At 54.6% G+C, this 17,718-nt stretch overlaps 1 protein-coding gene across 2 annotated transcripts; it reads right to left on the reverse strand.

Annotated features, from left to right (window-relative positions):
• KLHL36 (kelch like family member 36) lies at window positions 1-17,409 on the reverse strand. Of its 2 annotated transcripts, none has more exons than XM_069497956.1 (5): window positions 17,361-17,409; window positions 14,888-14,966; window positions 9,061-10,134; window positions 7,392-7,549; window positions 1-5,086 (listed from the first exon to the last, which is right to left on the reverse strand). In XM_069497956.1, the coding sequence occupies exons 2-5, from the start codon at window positions 14,945-14,947 to the stop codon at window positions 4,531-4,533; spliced, it is 1,848 nt and encodes a 615-aa protein (XP_069354057.1). In that variant the 5' UTR covers window positions 14,948-14,966; window positions 17,361-17,409; the 3' UTR covers window positions 1-4,530. The 2 variants fall into 2 exon arrangements, with proteins under 2 accessions (XP_069354057.1, XP_069354058.1); XM_069497957.1 differs by lacking the exon at window positions 17,361-17,409 and adding an exon at window positions 17,214-17,267.
• Window positions 17,410-17,718: the final 309 nt, after the last annotated feature.

Genomic DNA, 17,718 nt, shown 5'->3' on the forward strand with positions numbered 1-17,718 from the left:
TCTCACTGATTTTGAAAGGGGGCCACCCTCGTCTGATCCCAAGGACGTTACTCTTCCTTACGTTACAAGCAACCTGTCAAGATGGCTTCAAGCAGCTTTGAAAAGGTGGAGTTTCTTTTCTCAAAGAAAATAGACACATGGAAGGGTTTGTCCCCTCTGCCACTGAAATTTGTACATTCATTCAACTCTTTTAACTAAGGCAACCAATGGACAATTTCTCAAGACCCCCAAACACCCTCAGAAGCCACAAATTCTGTTCATGTTAAAAAAAAAAAAAAAAAGACGAAGAAATTAACAACGTCTATAGACAATGATTCTATAAAGTGCAAGAATGGTTTGCTGTCTCTGCTTTTAAGGATTTCATGTTAAGATTTATTTAAAAGAAAGAACGGATGGGCGTAGACCAGGATCCCGGGCCCCCAGCCGTGTATCTGATGGAGAAATGAGCCGTCTGAGAAAGGTGGGGTGAGGACCGGCCTCAGGTGTCTCTCCGAGTCTGTGCACACCGCTGAGGTAGGAGCTTTGGAAGAAGCGCAGAACCTCTTAGGGGAGTTAAAGTGTCCTCTTGGCAAATCAGCTGGGGGCCTAAGATGGTCATACTCACGGGCTGTGTGACCTCGCACGATTCCAGAGTTCTATGAGATCCGCCGCAGGGAAGGGCAAGATCCAAGACAAAGCCACGTGAGCCGAGGTCCTGGCGCTGACCACAGGACATTTGTTGTCCAGCACAAATCAAGGCGCTGGAGGCAGGGGATAAGATGGAAAACCGGGCAGGCATTCTACAAAACGGCTATTAGCAAATTGTATCAAAAAAGTATCAAAACATTTCAAAAAACTCTAAAAACTGCCGGGCTCGGCAGATGCACAAGTCAGTCTCCAGGTGCCCGGGCGGGGGCTGCCCCACACGCCAGGGTTTATCCTGGAGGCTGGGGTGACACCCCCACTTCTCCCCTTCGGGGGCACTCAGAATCCATGGGGACACCAGGAGGCCCGAACCTCAGCTGCCGCTGTCCCTCCAGGATGGGGACCAGTGGGCTGAGTCTACCCACTAGCTCTGAGAGCCACAGGCCCGTGGGGTGCTGCTACCCCGGGGAGGCCCAGGGGAAAGCATGAAGGTCAGGAATTCTACACGGGGTTGCGGGGGCCGTAGGGGGTCCTCTTTCACTTTCCACATGGCTACAAATCACTGAAAGGTCACTCTTGGCTTAGGGGATGAAGTACTTTGAACCTCAGGTTAACGCACCCGAACTCGCAGAGTAGGACCCTGGACTCCAGAAGAGGACTCCACTTCCCCTTGTCATCTGGGTTCCCGCCCCCAAACCGAACGCCCCTTAGGGTTAGCTTCTGGGTCTCTACTAAGTCACCACGTGGTCAGCTTATCACGAAGCGGTGGGGGGAGGGACATTCAGAACTCACATGTGGCTCTGCTCAGATCAAGGTCTAGAAGTCCTACCTGGTCGTCTTCCGAAAAGGGCAGAATGTTAAAAATGCCAGCTGAGTGCTAAGTACAGGTAAGTTGAAAAGAAAATCTGTGTGTATCTTAAGCAGCAGAAAGACCCCTCCGAGTGACAAGGATTAGTCAGCTTTCTACTCTCCTTCCCTGCTGCCATCACACTTACGTCTTAAGCAAACAGGATTCCCACTTGGGTGAGGATCAAACCCCAAACCTACAACTACTATGAAGTTAAAACTCTAATTCTTTAAAAATCAGAAAAATCCAAACCTAAATAAAAGCCTGCCATACTTATTCTGAAAGATTAACAAAAACAATCCAGGTGTTCTCGAAGTTCCAGGGAACAGCTTGGAGCTCTGACGGTTTAACAACACAACGGCAAAGTAGCCGTTTTCATCTCCGAGGGCGGCGCGCACGAACTCGGTCCAGCGTGAAACCGCACGGCCGCGAGTGCACAGTGAGAACAGCCCCTGCTGAGCACAGCCCCAAGCCCCGCCCATCTCAGATAAAAACCACGTTCTTCCATTTTTAGCTGGCCTGCACAGCAGAGTGAGTTTTCAACTTAAAAACACGGGTCACGAAACCCTGGCCCAGGTGCCACCCCGTGGCTCTCTGGAGCCTGTCTGGGGACTCCAGCAAGCTCAAAAACCTTTCTGCATGGCCACCACCCACTGTTAGGAGTTGGTCCACGAGACAGAACTTACTCATCCATCTTCCCTTTAAAGGAACGTTTTCATCCTTATTAATATTAGATTCGAAGCCATGTAAATTACAAACTGCAAATTAATAGTGTCAGGAAAGATCACAAAATATAAGGTGCAGGACATCGTATGGAACCCACCAGGTACAAGAAAATCAGAATAGAGGCCAGCACCTCACATGTATCTAGGGACAAGTCCCAATAGCAGAACATAACAAGAGCTGGCTTAGGCTAAAAACCAATGGCTCTCCTCTCTCCAAGGTCAAAGCCATCCTGCTCCCCAAATCACTCAGACTTTATCTGTTCTCCCTGGCCTGCCCCTAGATGCTGGTTGAAGAACCACCTGTTTGTCCATGACCCGGGCCGAGCTCGGGAGAACAGCCCACATATGCCACACCATGCTGTGCCTTCTGAAGGGTCTTCAAGAAACAAAACCTTTCCCAGAGCAAGATGGGGGTGAGCAATCCCAAAGTTGCCCGAAGTTCTGCAAAACATGTTTTGTGAAGGTCTGGGACTAGATACGAGACAAAAAAAGAGTTTTGGGCTCAAAGAAGTTTGGAAATGCCAGGTTGATGGAAGGTTAACAATGAATGCAGGACTTCTCAGAGCCTTTAATACGCTGGAGTGTTGCAGGGCTCCAAGCTTTCTGATTTGTTTGTATGCTTTGCAGAACCTCTCAACATTTTGCAAGCCTCCAGAGGCTTCCACATGCAAGTAACTAGCTAAATATGTAGACTGCGCACCTAACTAGCAACAAGAGGGCAGTAACTTGGGCACTGAAGCTTTCAACCCCCAAACTGCTCCTCTCCTCTCCTGGATAACTGCAAACACAGACCCATGGACATCACAGTCAGCCTTGAAAGAAACGGAAAGGACATGCAGCAAAGACACAAAAGAAACGGAAATAAATGTTAACCAGGATTTTCTCATTCCAATATCAATGTTAACAAGACATCTTGCCGTCTTCTCATCTCTGCAATCAGATCTTTGCTGAGGTACAGACCATAAATGCCTTCCTTGGCTCAAGATCGAAACTGATACCAATCCTACCCTCCCAGGGGACTCTGCATTGCACCTCGGTGCAGGCCGCCGCCTGAGAGCTCTCTAAGGTCATGCACTATCGATACCTGTTCTAGAAACTTCTGCAGGAGTCAGTACAGGGCAGTTACCCATCTCAAAAGGAGGTGCCCAACACGTATTCACAGCTTATATTGAAAGCTCTTCTCCCCTGACAGGAGCCCAGAGATTATCTCACCTCACTCCAACCCTGTTGCTCAAGGAGTGGAGGGAACACATGGAGATTTGTTAAAGAACTTGCCTGGCAGCACAAAACTACTTAGTAGCAGGTAACTGGGACCAGGACCCATTGCTGGCGTCGGGGGAGACGGCCAGCGACCTTCTTAGGGATCCACAGGTCCTCATCTGTGTGGGAGCTGTCAACAGCATCTCAGACAAAGACTCGCAGAAAACAACCGCAGATTCTAGGGTGCTCACTTTTCCTTTCCTGAGAAGCAAACGTGGATTTGGGGGCTCAGTACATCAGTACTATACAGACAGTGTGTTGGGAAAAAGAAAAAAAGGAAGAAAAGGATAAAAAAAGCACAAATTACAGAATAATGTTTATAGAGAGCTTCATGCCTTTTTTCTTTCTTTCTTGGTTACCTATCACCTTTACAATTCAGGAAGATTGCCAACCCAGAAAACTGGGATTATTCAGAGACAACATACACCCGATATGAAAATCTCAGCACAGCGTCCTGCCAGGGAGTCCCCGAGTCTCACCTGCCAGCGTAGGGAGTGGCGTGACCCCCGGTCACTCACTCACCCTCTTGGGGGAGTCTCTGTGCCCTCATTTGTAAACACACTTGACCTCACCAGCGATTCCCAAATGTGGCTGATGCTCCGAACCCCAAGAACTGGTTAAAACACAGTTTCTGAGCAGCCTCCATCGCCCATCCTGCCAGCTCTGGATGTGACAATTCTGAGGTGGGGCCCAGGAACCTGTATTTTTAAAAGCTCAGCCTGGTTTGGGGTGGCTTGGACGAGGCGTCGAGGCTCTGGGTGTCATTACAAACATCCTTACATTACCCGTGTGCTGGCGACTGTCGGGGGACGGTGAGGGGGACCCAGGGGGACGGAGACCTGCACAGATAAAAGTTCTTCACTGCCTGGGCCCAGGTGTAATTATTCAAGCAAGATATGTAAAGTTACATATAATATTTAATCGGTTACTGTGATATCATAGAAATACCAGGAATCAGAAAAGTAAAAAAAGCTGCTAAGTAGCACATGATGTCGCCAGGATCGGAGCGGCCGCCGCTGGTCTGCAGACGCGCGGGAGCTGGCAGTGGCCGAGGCCCGGGCGGGCACCGGCGGGTCACTGGCCCCGGTCCTGGTGCCTCTTGCCCTTGCCCTTCTTCTTCTTGTCCTCCAGCCGCGGCTTCAGGGCACAGACGCAGGCCGACACGCCGGCAATGGCCTTGGGCAGGTCGATGCCTTTGCTCCACTTGTTGGCCTCGCGGTCGTACACCTGCACGGTCTTGGAGAAGGCGGTGTTCTCCCAGCTGTAGCCGCCCAGGATGTAGATGCGGCCCTCCCACACGGCCACGCCCGACTCGCTGTTGGCGTGCAGCAGCGGCGCCACGCGGGTCCACTGGTTGCACTGCGGGCTGTAGGCCTCCACGCCCAGCACGTCGAAGCGCTCCATGGACTCGATGTTGTCGTCGCTGCCCCCGATGGAGTAGATGCTGTCGCCCAGGCTGCACATGCTGTGCCAGCCGCGGGCCGTGGTCATGGGCCGCCGCTCCTCCCACACGTCCGTCCGGTGGTCGTAGCACAGCAGGTTCTTGCGGTAGGGGCCGATCTGGTAGTCGTGGCCCCCCGAGATGTACACGAAGTCTTTGTAGATGGTGCCCGCGTGGCCGTACGTGAACCTGCAGAGAGACCGACGGACAGAGAGGGAGCTCAGTGCTGTGCCGGGGCCTCAGTTGTCTCTTCTGCAAAATGGGAGCAACCTGCCCTCTTGGGGGTCGTGAGGATTTCAGGAGATAAGACAGGCAGCAGGCACCCCACAAACACTTTGGAGATGGCAGCTGTCATTAGACAAGAAGTGGCCAGGCAGGTAAAGGGGCAGCTCTGCAGTCAGGCCACCTGGGCTGGAATCCCAGTTCTGCCCTTCTCTGAATCTCCACTGTCCCATCTGGGAAATGGGTATAATCACAGGGCTGTCATCCTTCTCATAATGGCTGAAAACAACTAAAACAATATGCTGTTTTAGGCATACATGTGGGCCCGATCAAATTACGTATCAGAGAGAATAGCACATAAAATGCAATTCTCACTGTGACTATGTTCTGGAAAAGGGAAAACTATACAGATAGCAAAACCAGTGGATGCCAGGGGCCGTTGGACGGAGGATGTGGGGTGAACAGGGACAGCAAGAGGGATTTCTTAGGGCCACAAAACTATTCTGTATGATACTGTAACGGTGAACACGTGTCATTATGCATTTGCCAAAACCCATAGAACCATGCAGCAGAGTGGACCCTAATGTAAACCAGGGACTTCAGTTAATAACAATGTATCAATATTGGTGCATCACTTGTAACGACCTGCAGCATCACTTGTAGCGCAGCAACGCAAGGCAAGGCCTTAATAACAGGGGAACTGCGTGTGCGCCAGGAGAGGCTGTGCAGGAACGCTCTGTACTTCCTGCTCAATTTTTTGCAAACCCAAAACTGCTCTAAAAACTGAAGTCTACTGAAAAGGGGAAAAAAAGTGCAAACAAAGCCTTAAAAAAAGCCAATGGAACATTGTCATGAAATTCAAAATAGTGGTTCCTTAGCCGGGAGGCAGGGGACAGGAGGGCAAAGCATTTGGAGCAATAGTCACAGAAGCACATTCTCAGGTGACCCTTCAATGTCCGGGCTCCGGGACTGGGCCGTGGTTTCATGGAGGCCCCATTATACAAACAAGCCAATAAATAAAAAAAGATATGAGTAAGTAAATTAAACAAATGTGGGACATGCACGCACTAAGGACGACAGCGTCATGGATTGTGTTTACTCCAACTCCTAAAGTCCTTTTAGAAAGAAAATATGATAACAGGGTTGCTGTGGTATTTAAGGCACACGGACCACAGGGCTGGCCCAGAGAAAGGGATGACAGCAGATGTCATTAGCGCTATCACGAAGCTTCACTTCCCATCTGTGAGACGGGATGACAGAGCCCCTGAGCGCAGGGAGATCACGGGTCCCGGGTAGCCTTGGGACATGGGCAGAATTGATACCATTGCCCCGCCCCATCCACGTCCTCCCGGGTCAGATGGTAAGTTACACAGGGGCCCACCTCTGCCCCAGCAGGTTACCGTGGCTACCAAGGGACAGCACATAAAGCACCTGGCCCGGGGTCACACAGCAATCCACGGCTACTATGAAGACTGTCAAATCATCTAATAACAGGTACCCCGGGATCAACCCACCGGCTTCCTGGAACCTCTCCTCAAAGGTAGCCGTCTGGGAACTGGAGGAGCTGGGATTCGCGCCTCAACCATGACTTTAAAACGTGGGCGCTTACCCTGTACACTCTTCTAACTCTTGGGGACAACGTCCCCAAGACACCTGCATGTGTTTCACAGCATGAGTGGTTGGGAAGTGTTCTTTTGGGTGCAGCAACAGGGAACCTGTAAAATAAATGGTGCGCACCTTCCGCTACTCCCGTGCTGGTAATAAATGCTCAATAAACGTACACCGGGATACTGGCAGGACTGGGAAGAGCAAGAGCCACTGAGCCCAGAGCATGCCCTGTGTGCGAGGTGCCACACCAGGGCTTCACGGCGGTGCTCTGCGGCGGGAATCCCTATCGCCCCACTCCACAGAGGAGGAAGCAAAGCGTGTGGGGCTGAAGACACGCGCGGTCTTAGATCTAGGACAGACACGCCCCACCTCTTTGGACGCCTCCTGCCCAGACTCGGGGAGACCCCCCATCTGAGCTCAGTACGTGCCCTCTAGAACTCAGGAACAGAACAGACCGGGCAGCTGTGGGTGCGCCCTGGCGGCAGAGCCGGCTCTTCACCACCGCGCCCCCACCCCTGCCTCTCACGGCAACCCTCTGTTGTTGACGAGCCAGGAGACCTTTTCCCTGGAATCGGAGGCCACAATGCCCAGAGAGTGCAGAGGACTGAACTGCATCCCATAAAAACGTCCCGTTTGAAAAGCCTGCCACAGAGCCCCCGGTCACCTTGGCAGGCCGGCCACGTAGGACCAGGAGTCGGTCTTGGGACTGTACGTCTCTACCGACGAGAGCGCTCCGTTCTCATTCCGGCCCCCGACGGCCACCAGCATGTCTTCGATGGAGGCGAGGTAGAAATCCACGCGGCGCTGGTTCATGGAGGCCACCTGCGGAGACGAGACACCTGTGCCTTCCCTTCCCCGACCCAGGCAGTGCCCGGCCCCGAGTTCTCCACGCGTGTCTGCTGAACACGCAGCCCAGGAGGGCGGGGCGGTGGCCAAGCGAGTGCGGGAGCGGCAGTGACACTGGAGGAAACAGGGGTCCTTCAGGCGGGACTTCTCAGAGCCCCTGAGGTTTCCCTGAGACACCCTGAACCCCCAGGAGGGGGAGGGAGACACGTGGCTCCCCGAACTTGCTTGGCCACACGGCTGACCCTGTGGGCTAGAATTCCGCAGGATACGCAGTTCAGAACTGCTGGCTCAGTGGTTTTGCTGAAATAAAAATTCATATTTCCCCTCCCCCCCCACCAGGTATTTTAGAAACTTAATGCTGATCACCACTCATGTCAACAGAGCAGAAAGTGGCACTCACAAGAAATTAAAAGTAGCAGACCCAGCTTTTTTTTTTTTTTTTAAACGAATCCAAGCAGAACACACAATGAACACGGTCCCGCAGGAAGCCCGGCACATGGTGGCCGCGGCTGCAGAGCCTGGGAGGACAGGCTCTTTCCGGTGCTGAGACTTAGACCTCGGAGGGAGGTTTTAGATTTTGAGAGTAAAATCGAAAGGTCACCTGGAGTCCGTTCCGACTGAGTTTTGAGCTCAGAAAAACACAATTAAGTAAAAACCGCTGAGGTGTGAGTATAAAGACTGAGACGGATTCTCAGGGTGGCGGTCGGGAGAGGCGTCCTGGAGAACGGAGAGGCCTTCCCCAGCCAGGGCTCTGCCAGTGCACGTGAGCCACACCCACCCCAGACTCTAGAAGGCCAGGGTCCCACACGTATTCCCAGAGGAGGAGTCTGAAATTTGGAGGGCAAGGACCCGGATCCCCCAGCTCCGGCTCAGTCAAGCTGCGATGCGACCCCAGGTCTGAGATCAAGGTCCCCACTCTTCCCAGAATCAGGCCGCGAACCTGCCCATGGGCCAGCTGGGAGCCTCTGCGGCTTCCTTATACTATTCTAGCTCCCAAAACCTCTCCCAAAGAGGAGCCCGGTGGAGACTCCGAGACACAGGGGACATTGTTTGAACAATGGATCAAACCTCTGGACCAGCGCTATCCAATGCGGTAGTCACGAGCCGCGTGTGGCCGTTTACGTGTGAATCAGTTAAAATGAAATAAAATTGAAAAGTCAGTTCTTCGGTAGCACTGGCCACACTTCACGTGCTCCATGGCCACATGTGGCTGGTGGCTACGTCATCGGACAGCAGAGACGCAGACCGCTCCCATCTGTGCAGAAAGCTTCACGGGACCAACCCGTCAAGGGGCGGGCGCTCAGCCCCCCACCCCGACCAGGTGTGTCCTGGGGGAGGGTGGGAGTAACGTTCTCATCCCTTTATCGTCACACCCCGTTCAGAAGCAGGACAGTCAAGGCCCGAGAGCAGGAAGGGGAGGTCAAGGCTAGGTTCAGGACAGCAAGAGAGGCCTCAAGAGTAAAGAAATAATCCGGCTTTAATCTCACCTTGATCCACTGTTTACAGCGGGGGTCATACCTATAAAGAAGATTGGAGGCCGCATCCCCTCCGTTGTCCCGTGAGAAGCTGCCGCCGGCGATGAAGATGAAGCCCCCCAGCACGGCGACGCAGTGGTGGCTTCGCCGGGCCGGCAGGGGCGTCTCCTTGACCCACTGCTCGCTCTTGGTGTCCAGGTAGCAGGTGTCGTCACTGAGCTCCAGACACCGCTCGGAGACCTCGCCGCCCACGAACAGCAGGCGCTCCTCGTTGGTGCGCAGCGCCGTGCGCTTGGTCTGCATGACGGGCTGGGCCGCCAGGCTGTTGTGGTAGCGCACCGCCTCCTCGATGAAGCCCTCGCAGCCCGCCTCCTTGGGCAGCAGCGAGCACACGGCCGGCTTGACGCGGTGCAGCAGGTCGTTCTTGGGGATGAGCGGGAAGTGGATGTTCTCCAGCACCTGGTGGGCGTGGGCCTCGCGCTCGGGCTGCTGCGTGAGCCACTGCAGGGCGGCCTGCAGCAGGTCGTGCTCGCACTCCCGCTGCACCTCGCTGCTGTTCAGGTACACGCACAGCTTCTGCATGGAGATGTTCTGCAGGAAGTCGGGCGTGAAGGACAGCGTGCCGAAGTGGCTCAGGATGAAGCCGTCGATGAAGGCGTCCAGCCGCTTGAGGCTGTAGATGGAGGCCAGCTCCTGCAGGTACAGGTAGTTGTCCTCGCTCACCTCCTGCTCCAGGTAGTCGCAGCAGAAGTCCACCACCGTCCAGATCTGCAGCAGGTGCGCCGTCTCCAGGACGTAGTCGATGTTGCCGCCGTCCAGCGCCAGCTCGCCGCCGTACAGGAAGTCCACCACGGCCTTGAGCCCGATGTAGGAGGCGCCGATCAGCTCCACCTCCTTCTGGAAGGCCTCCCGCATGCCGATGGTGAACATGGAGTTGAAATAGTCGCTGCACACGGCCAACAGGTTGCGGTGGGCCGGCACCCGCTGCTCGTCGGCCACCAGGACGATGTCGCAGAAGAGGCCGCGGAGACGCTGCTCGTTGAGCCGCTGCAGCACCGTGCTCGAGTGCTCGGCCCAGCGGTACACCTGCGACGGAGAAGGCACGTCAGGGACAAGGAGCACACCTGATCAGAGCTGGGACCAGTCCAGTGGGGCCCGACCAGCGTTTTATTTTATTTTATTCTGAGATGGGGTCTCCCTCCGCTGTCCAGGCTGGAGTGCAGTGGGGCGATCACAGCTCACTGCAACCTCCTGCTCCTGGCCTTGAGCGATCCTCCCGCCTCAGCCTCCCAGAGTGCTAGGATTACAAGCGTGAGCCACCGCGCCCGGCCTCGACCAGCATTTTAAGTGAAACGGAATAAAAGAGAACAGGAAATCAGATGCCGTGTCGGAGGGCATCGCAGGAAGTAAAGGTGTTTCTGTGTGTGTGTATGTATTACATGCATGCTTTTTTCCTTCTCTTTCCTTTCTTTTTTGTTTATAAATCCAAGTCCTAAAAACTTGCTTTCTCTCTCCTGCTCCTCTTCCTTCTTTATAAACAGAATTCCTAAAAACTTCCCTTCTTTCTTCTCTCCTTCCCTCTCCCTCTTTCTTTCTTTGCAACCACAGGTCATGACAGATGGGTTTGAAACGCTGTCCAATGCGGGAAGTGGAGTCGCTCGCGGCGTAGCCTCCAAAATCAGCCGGGATCTGGGTCTGAACCCCGGCGCTGCCGCTTCCTAGCTGTGCAGTCTTGGCTAAGCCACGGCCACCTTGGGAGCCGCCGTTTCGTCTCTCACAAGGGAGGATGTGGGTGTTTCCCACGTGGGTTTGGGGGTCACTGAGACGGAACACGGCCCAGAGCTGGGCCCAAGCGGAGCTTGAGACACGTTGGCTGTTCTGGCTGTCAACCCCACCGGGCTCTGCTCTGAGGAAGGCGGCTTTCTCTGTGCCTTATAAAGTGCTTGGCGCACCGTCATGCTACAGAGCGTGACCCCCCACACCTGCCCCGCAGGTTTTACTGGTCAGTCCAAGGAGGTGGCAGGTCCCAGAGAGGTTACACATCTGGACTAAGGTGCTCTGGGGATCCTACTTTGAGAAACGCGGCTTTCCCGGCTATTGCCAGGAATAAAGGAAATCTACTGTATGTAAAGCACGGGAACGCTGTCTTCTTCCGGCAGATCACGTGTGCCGCACACTGGACACGCACTCTCACTAGGGCACCACAATAACCCCCCGAGGGAACATCTGCTATTATCCCCATTTCCAGAGGAGGAACACTGAGGTTCAGAGAGACTAAGACACAGGCCCAAAGTCCCGGAGCGGCTGCGTAGCAGGGCTGAGGCTCGAACCTAGGCCTGATTCCAGAGCCCAACCCTTAATCACCACGCTATGCTGGAATCAACAGATTAATTAATATGAATATTTACTATGATTAATTAATTCAATAAACTTAAGTTGGTGGACACTTATTGAGGGCTATGTGCCTGCCACGTGCTTTTGGGGATACAAAGATACATCATGCCCAGACGACAGTTTCTAAATCCTGACCAACCATGCTTTCGGGATACTGACACTGTTTTATTTGATCACTGTGAAACAAAAACAAACAAGAAAATTCAACGTAGGGAGAAACAGACCATTCAAAAATATCACACAGGTAGCTGGTCTGTGCAAGGGAGACTGAGGCAAAGAACTGGCTGGGTGTGAAGCCTGGAAACGGGAAACGTGGAGGGGAGGGAACAATGGAGCGAGGGCTTGTGGCTGATCAGGGGCTAGCAGCTTTGTGGCTGGCAAGCACCTCCTGAAATTTTGCGGATTTTTTTTGAAGAAAGAGTCTTGCTCTTTCCCTGGGGCTAGAGTGCAGTGGCATCAGCCTAGCTCACTGCAACCTCCCACTCCTGGCCTCAAGCAGCCCTCCCGCCTCGGCCTCCCAGAGTGTTGGGATTACAGGCGTGAGCCACTATGCCCAGCCCCTTCCCTGAATTCTTATAAATTACTTCTCAACATATGTCCTGCAATAGCGGGTCGTATTATTTTTTTTTCTTCCCTTTCAAATCCACTCCTTACTGCTGCTGGTGCCTTTGCCATTGAGAAACTTTATTCCCCACGGTCCTTCCACATCCAGCCAATGCCGACGTCAGCGCCCTGGCCACGCTACAGAAGTGGGCAATGCCCTCACAACCCGTGGAGGGTGCCAACAGATATTACCTAACGCTTCCCTCCCTTCCAAGCTCAGAGGGCCAGGCCCCGCCGCGTGCATTCCGTCACAGGCAGGCTTTCCCAGGCCTCGCTTGCGGATACCTCTGTTTATTCTGCCTACTCACAGACAGCACCGGGCTGGCCTAGTTTTGCCTTCTAATTAAGCAGGGCCTGGGCCCCCTCCCTGGCGTGCACTGAAGGAAGGAAATGACACAGTACTGGAGCAGCAAGTGATCGAGCAGCAGCAAAGGCTCGGCGGCCTGAGAACCAGGTAGCGCTCTGCCCAGCCCGGGCCTCGGGTTGTCTCCGAGCTGGGGAGGGTGCGGGACCTGCCACACTGCGCCGGAGGTGCCCACGACCCCAGGCTGCTGCACAGAAAGGGAGACGGCCCGGGGTGGGAGCAGGGAAGGCCCCAGACTGCAGCTGCCGGGGAGCCATCTGCTCCGGCGAGCGGGCGCGGGGAAAAGAACAGCCGTTGTTTCCAGAACTGGGTCTCCATGCTAAGCAGGCAGGAGTAATCCCTCACCTGGGTCGCGGCCGCAACCTGGTGTTTTAGCATAGCCGCGTAGATGACAACTTTCAAAAAACACACAAACGGGATTTTTAATTTTAAAGGGACATCAGTAACAGTTTCAGCATGTCGGGTGATTTAGAAGCGTCCATCCCTCATATTCTCTGACGGTGTTAATCGTTTATTTCCTACTTCAGTGCCCTCATCCAATGAAAGGCCAGGGGTGGGGTGGGGAGGGAGGAACGCAGGTGGTCGGGGCTGACACGGGCGAGAACGCAGCGCGTGTGGGGTCTCATACATGAGATGAGAACTCAGCACCGAAATGGACCACCCCACTGCAGGTTGGATGAGCGGAGGGCGGTGGCCCCACGGCAGGAAGACTCCGCCGCGCTGAGAACGCACCGTCCATCACCACGCTGTGCGCGGCAAGGTGGGCGAGACTCAGAGGCCCAGGAGTACCCACCCCACGATTCCAGTTACATAAAGGTCAAAAGCGGGCAAAACCACAGCGTTAGAGGCTGTGAGAGTGGCTGTCTGAGTGCATCGGATGGAAGGGTCTGGAACTGTTCTTTTTTTTTCCCATCCGAGTGCTGGCAACATGGGTGTGTTTAATGTCTAGAAACTCAAGGGTACGCTTATGATTTGGGCGCTTTTTGAAATAGAAAGTTAGAAACATAAATATCATCAACCAAAGGGTAGAGACCCTATTCCTGAGAGCTCCCATTCAGAGAGAAACAAACCCAGAGTCTGGCACAAGGGACAAAGATTTCTAGTGCTATCAAACTTAGAAAGCGACACTGTCTTCACAGCCAAGTTGCAAACAAAGCTCCTTTGAGAGAGCAGGGAGACCTTCCTGGGATCTCTCTCGACAAAGCGGGGCTTGGCAGGAGCCTTCTCAGTAAACTCAAATGGAAACAGGAGATCCTTTCTCGGGAGAACCAACCTCTCTTGAAAACGACACCCCGCTTTTCCTTCATGCACATCTGTAGAACCTCTTTGCCCTTTTTCTCAAACCTGCGGGCTGCTCACAACTCCCTCTACCTAAAGCAGCATTTGATGGTCCCCCGAAGAAGCCTTTTAGGATATTTCCCCCCAATAGTCCCCCAGCAAAATTTTAACCCCACAGATGCACTGAATATCCACCTGTGTACTGCATGTAGAGCTGTGCTTTACATATAAAAGAGTAAAATTCTTTCTGCATTTCCAAGAACCAATTTTTAGTTGCTTGGGGACCAATGTCTCCCTCTTTGAGAATGCATGATGTAAGGTAACTAGAAAATTTAATCCCCAAAAGGGACACTCTTAAAGAAAAGAGGGCTTTATTAATATTTATAACGAGGAGACAGCTGTACACGGGAGCCTCCCCACAAACAGGTCTCCCCGATCTTTGTCAATAGCAGCTGCGGGGCCAGAGGCTGCTCCGAATCACGTCAGGGAGTTTGCTGAAGGGCCGGTTCCTGCTCTCAGATTTTAACTTGGCAGGTCTAGGGTGGGGCCGGGTGTATGTACTTCCAAATGGACAAACCCCTGGCAGCCTGGACCTGGGCAAGCCACCCTCACTTGCTCTTAGGGTCCTAGAGAGTCATGACCAGGGAAGATGACTCCAGGCCCCTAACATCCAGGGATACACATTATGTTGCCCCCGCACAACGTCGAAGGCTGGGTTTCCAATGTACAGGTCCTTGGAGTTTTTGAGCCTCCAAGCAGGGACAGAAACCCCCTGGTTCTTTTCCTGTGTCATCCCCCTCTTAGGGTGGGAGCATGGAATAAACGAGCTAAACTGTACCACAGAGGAAGCTCTGGAATGTCCCACTGAAAAATAAAGACATCTGGCCACAGTGTCTCTAATGTCCCTTGCACTTCCCGCTCTCTCTGATTTTATGACACTTTCCCCTCCTTGCCTGTTTCTACCTCTCCTGGTTGTTAAGGAGATTAACAGCGATACGAATGGCATAAACATCAGTCTGCGCATGAGAAATGAGTTAATCAGAAAAACAATCTCACTTCTCAGGCAGTTGGCACAGGTGGTAGGTGAGGCGAAATGACTTGCACAGCACCGCACGCCAGGAACCGGCGGTGCTGGGATTCCAACCTCTAAACCCTTAGCTTATACTACCATTAAAAAAAAAAAAGTGAATGCTCACAGACCTTTGACGATTCGCTGATCTTGTAGGGCCGAGACACCCGCGTCTGCCTGCTTCCCTCCATTGCAAAGGAGATCGCAGCCCTGCAACGAGAACAGGATTCCTGAGCATGTAGTCACAACTCTAGGTCATTCACTGATTTCAGGCCCTGCTGGCAGATAACAAGGACAACAAGAGTGAAAATGGTCACATGGAGGAAAGAGAGAGGACAGTGTACTACAAAGGTCTCTTTTATGCTGTGCGTTGGGAACTGGGTTGTTAGAACTGGACAGAACATTTCACTCATGTCATCATCAGAAATCTCACAACATCATGTCATGAAGCTCACGTCCTTTTACCCACCTTTTGATTCTTGATCTGAACTAGGTCCTTTGGCTAGATCCAGGTTATGATGATAGTTATCATTTTGGAGCCCAGACTATGGCCCTGGGACCAAGCTAAGGGACTTCACATCCCGTCTCATTTAACGCCCACCCCCACAAATACTTGGCCCAGCTGATGTCACTTATCACATTCCACAGGTGAGGATATTGATCTCTCACGGTTACAAAGCTAGTAAGTGGCTGAGATTTACTCCTGGGTCTGTCCTGCTTCAAACCTAGGCCCTCCACCATGACACAATACTGGATGAGGCCCAGTCTTTGAGACTATCTTACTTTTAAACCTAGACACTGTCCTAAGTGCTTTTCTGTGTCTTCACTCATTTAATCCCTACCACGACCCCAGGGGGCTGGTGCTATCACCAGCCTCATTTCACCAGGAGGAGGCTGATAGCAGTGGGGTGACATAACTTGCACAGTACTGCACGCTAGGAACTGGCAGAGTTGGGATTCCAACCTCTAAACCCTTAGCTTATACCACCATTTAAAAAAGAAAAAAAAAAAGCCCTCAGGCAGAAGACCTCTGCTGGGGCCTAAGCCTTGCCTTGAACATGAACTTGAGCAAGTGTGTTAACCTCTCTGAACTTCACGGTCCAATCTATGGAATGGGCTGGTGCACCAGGCATTTCTACCAGCATTGAAATGCTAAGCAACTCACCAACAGCACAGCGTTAGGCTAGGGGGAGGGGAATTGGTTAGAGTATGGGTGGGAACACACAAGAAGGATTAAGCTAGTAGTGTTAGCACAAGTCACATATTGTTACTGAGGTTTTAAAGGTAATTTTTCCCCCTGCTACCTGAGTTCACAAGAAGAGTCAATTTGTTACCTATTGAACAAACAGCCCTTGCTAATAAACCACAATGTGACAAAAAGTCAGCACTGTTCCAAGATAATCAGGGACACAGGGAGGGGGCTCTAGCGTTCCCATGGGAGGAATGGATAAAGGCACAGTCCACCCCGTGCAATTCCCCCGGGAGAAGGAAAGGACAACTAGATTTCTCTTGACAAACTAGCAACTTTGTGACAATGACAAGCTGTTCCCACCCCTGGCCTTCCTGAGTGCCCCTAGGCTGCTGGGAGGCCCAGAGAGGGAAGGGAAGAAAACCAGCATTCGAGCAGTGTCTACTGCATGCCCCTGACTTCCTCATTTCGCCTTCACCCTCTGAGACAGGTGCCACCATCACTTCCACCGCGAGACACCCACGCTGGGTGGCTTGGGGGCTCGCCCAAGGTCACACTGCAGAAAGCAGCAGGTGTCCTCTCTCTCCACCAGCTCCGGCAGCCGCCAGGGCTCAGTTTCGCCCTCCGACGCTGGCGCTTTCCTTTCTAGGCCGAGATCTCTGGACAGAGTCCTCGGCACCGGCGCCTGCCTTTGTCCCCCGGCAAGTGGTCTGGGGCTGCTACTACCCGTGTTGGGTGTCAGCCGCCTCCTGTGCTTTTCGGAAGCAGGCGAAGGGTCAAGGCCACCCACAAACGCAGTGGCGATCCCAACTTACACGGAAAAGGTCTTTTGGTAAACATGGGCACAGAGGCCACGTCCGGGACGGGAGGGTCCCCAGAGAGCCTCCTCCCGGCGCTCCTTCCCGGCCGCAGCGCTCGAGGAAACGCTAGGCTGCCGAAATCCACACGGCTGCCCGGCGGCACTCACCGTCCCGGGTGTCGCCGGCGGGTCTCCGGGGACCCGCTCGCTCGGAGCCGGCACCCCCTGGCGGAACCGCCGGCACAACGGCCGCCAGGCAGGCTCGAGCCTGCGGCGAGGCGGCGGCGCTGGGGCGCGCCCGAGGCCGGCGCCCACGGCGGGACGCTTACCTGCGGCCGCGCGGGGGACCGGCGCACAGGCCGCACCTGTCCCACCTGCGCGGGCAGCGGCACTCCCCCACCCCCGCCGTGGCCGGGACGCAGGGCCGCGGCGCCCGGTTCGCCCTTCCTGCCCACCCCGCTGCACCCACCCAAGCACAAAGGACCTCCGGGGATCGCAGCTCGCAGGGGCCGGGACCCTCGGATCCCCGCCCGTCCCCGCCCCCGCCCCGGCGCCCCGGCGCCCCGGACGGCAGCGCCCCCGGCTCCGGCCGCGGGGTGGGCGCGCGGAGGCCCACCTGGGAGGCGCGCTACGGGCGCGGCGCGGGGCGCCCGGGCGGCGGGGCCGGGCGGGCCGGGCGGGCGGCGCGGCGGGGCCCGGGCGCCGGGGCCGCGGGGCCGGCGGGGAGCGCGGCCATGGCTCCGCCAGGAAGTGCGAGCCGAGGGCGGCGGCGGCGCGCGCGGCCAATGGCGGCGGCCGCGGGGAGGTGGGCTCAGGCGGCGCGGGGCGGGGCTTGCGGCGGGGCGGGACCCGGGCCGGGCGTCCCCGCGCCCGCAGCCCCCGCGACCCCCGAGCCTCGCTGCGTGTCCCCGAGGCAGGCGGCGGCCGCGCGGCACCAAATGCCCGCTGCGTGTCGCCCACCGTGCCGGGCGCGG

Source organism: Eulemur rufifrons, chromosome 23 (genome assembly GCF_041146395.1).
Source record: "Eulemur rufifrons isolate Redbay chromosome 23, OSU_ERuf_1, whole genome shotgun sequence".
NCBI classification, from domain to species: Eukaryota; Metazoa; Chordata; class Mammalia; order Primates; family Lemuridae; genus Eulemur; species Eulemur rufifrons.

What these genes read in the sequence shown, in the direction of transcription:
- KLHL36 (XM_069497956.1), bottom strand. Translation starts at nt 14,947, where the DNA reads ATGGAGGGAAGCAGGCAGACGCGGGTGTCTCGGCCCTACAAGATCAGC. An exon ending in AGATCAGCGAATCGTCAAAG is followed by an intron (nt 10,135 to 14,887) that starts GTCTGTGAGCAT and finishes TCTCCGTCGCAG; the next exon opens with GTGTACCGCTGGGCCGAGCA. An exon ending in GCTGTAAACAGTGGATCAAG is followed by an intron (nt 7,550 to 9,060) that starts GTGAGATTAAAG and finishes TCGTCTCCGCAG; the next exon opens with GTGGCCTCCATGAACCAGCG.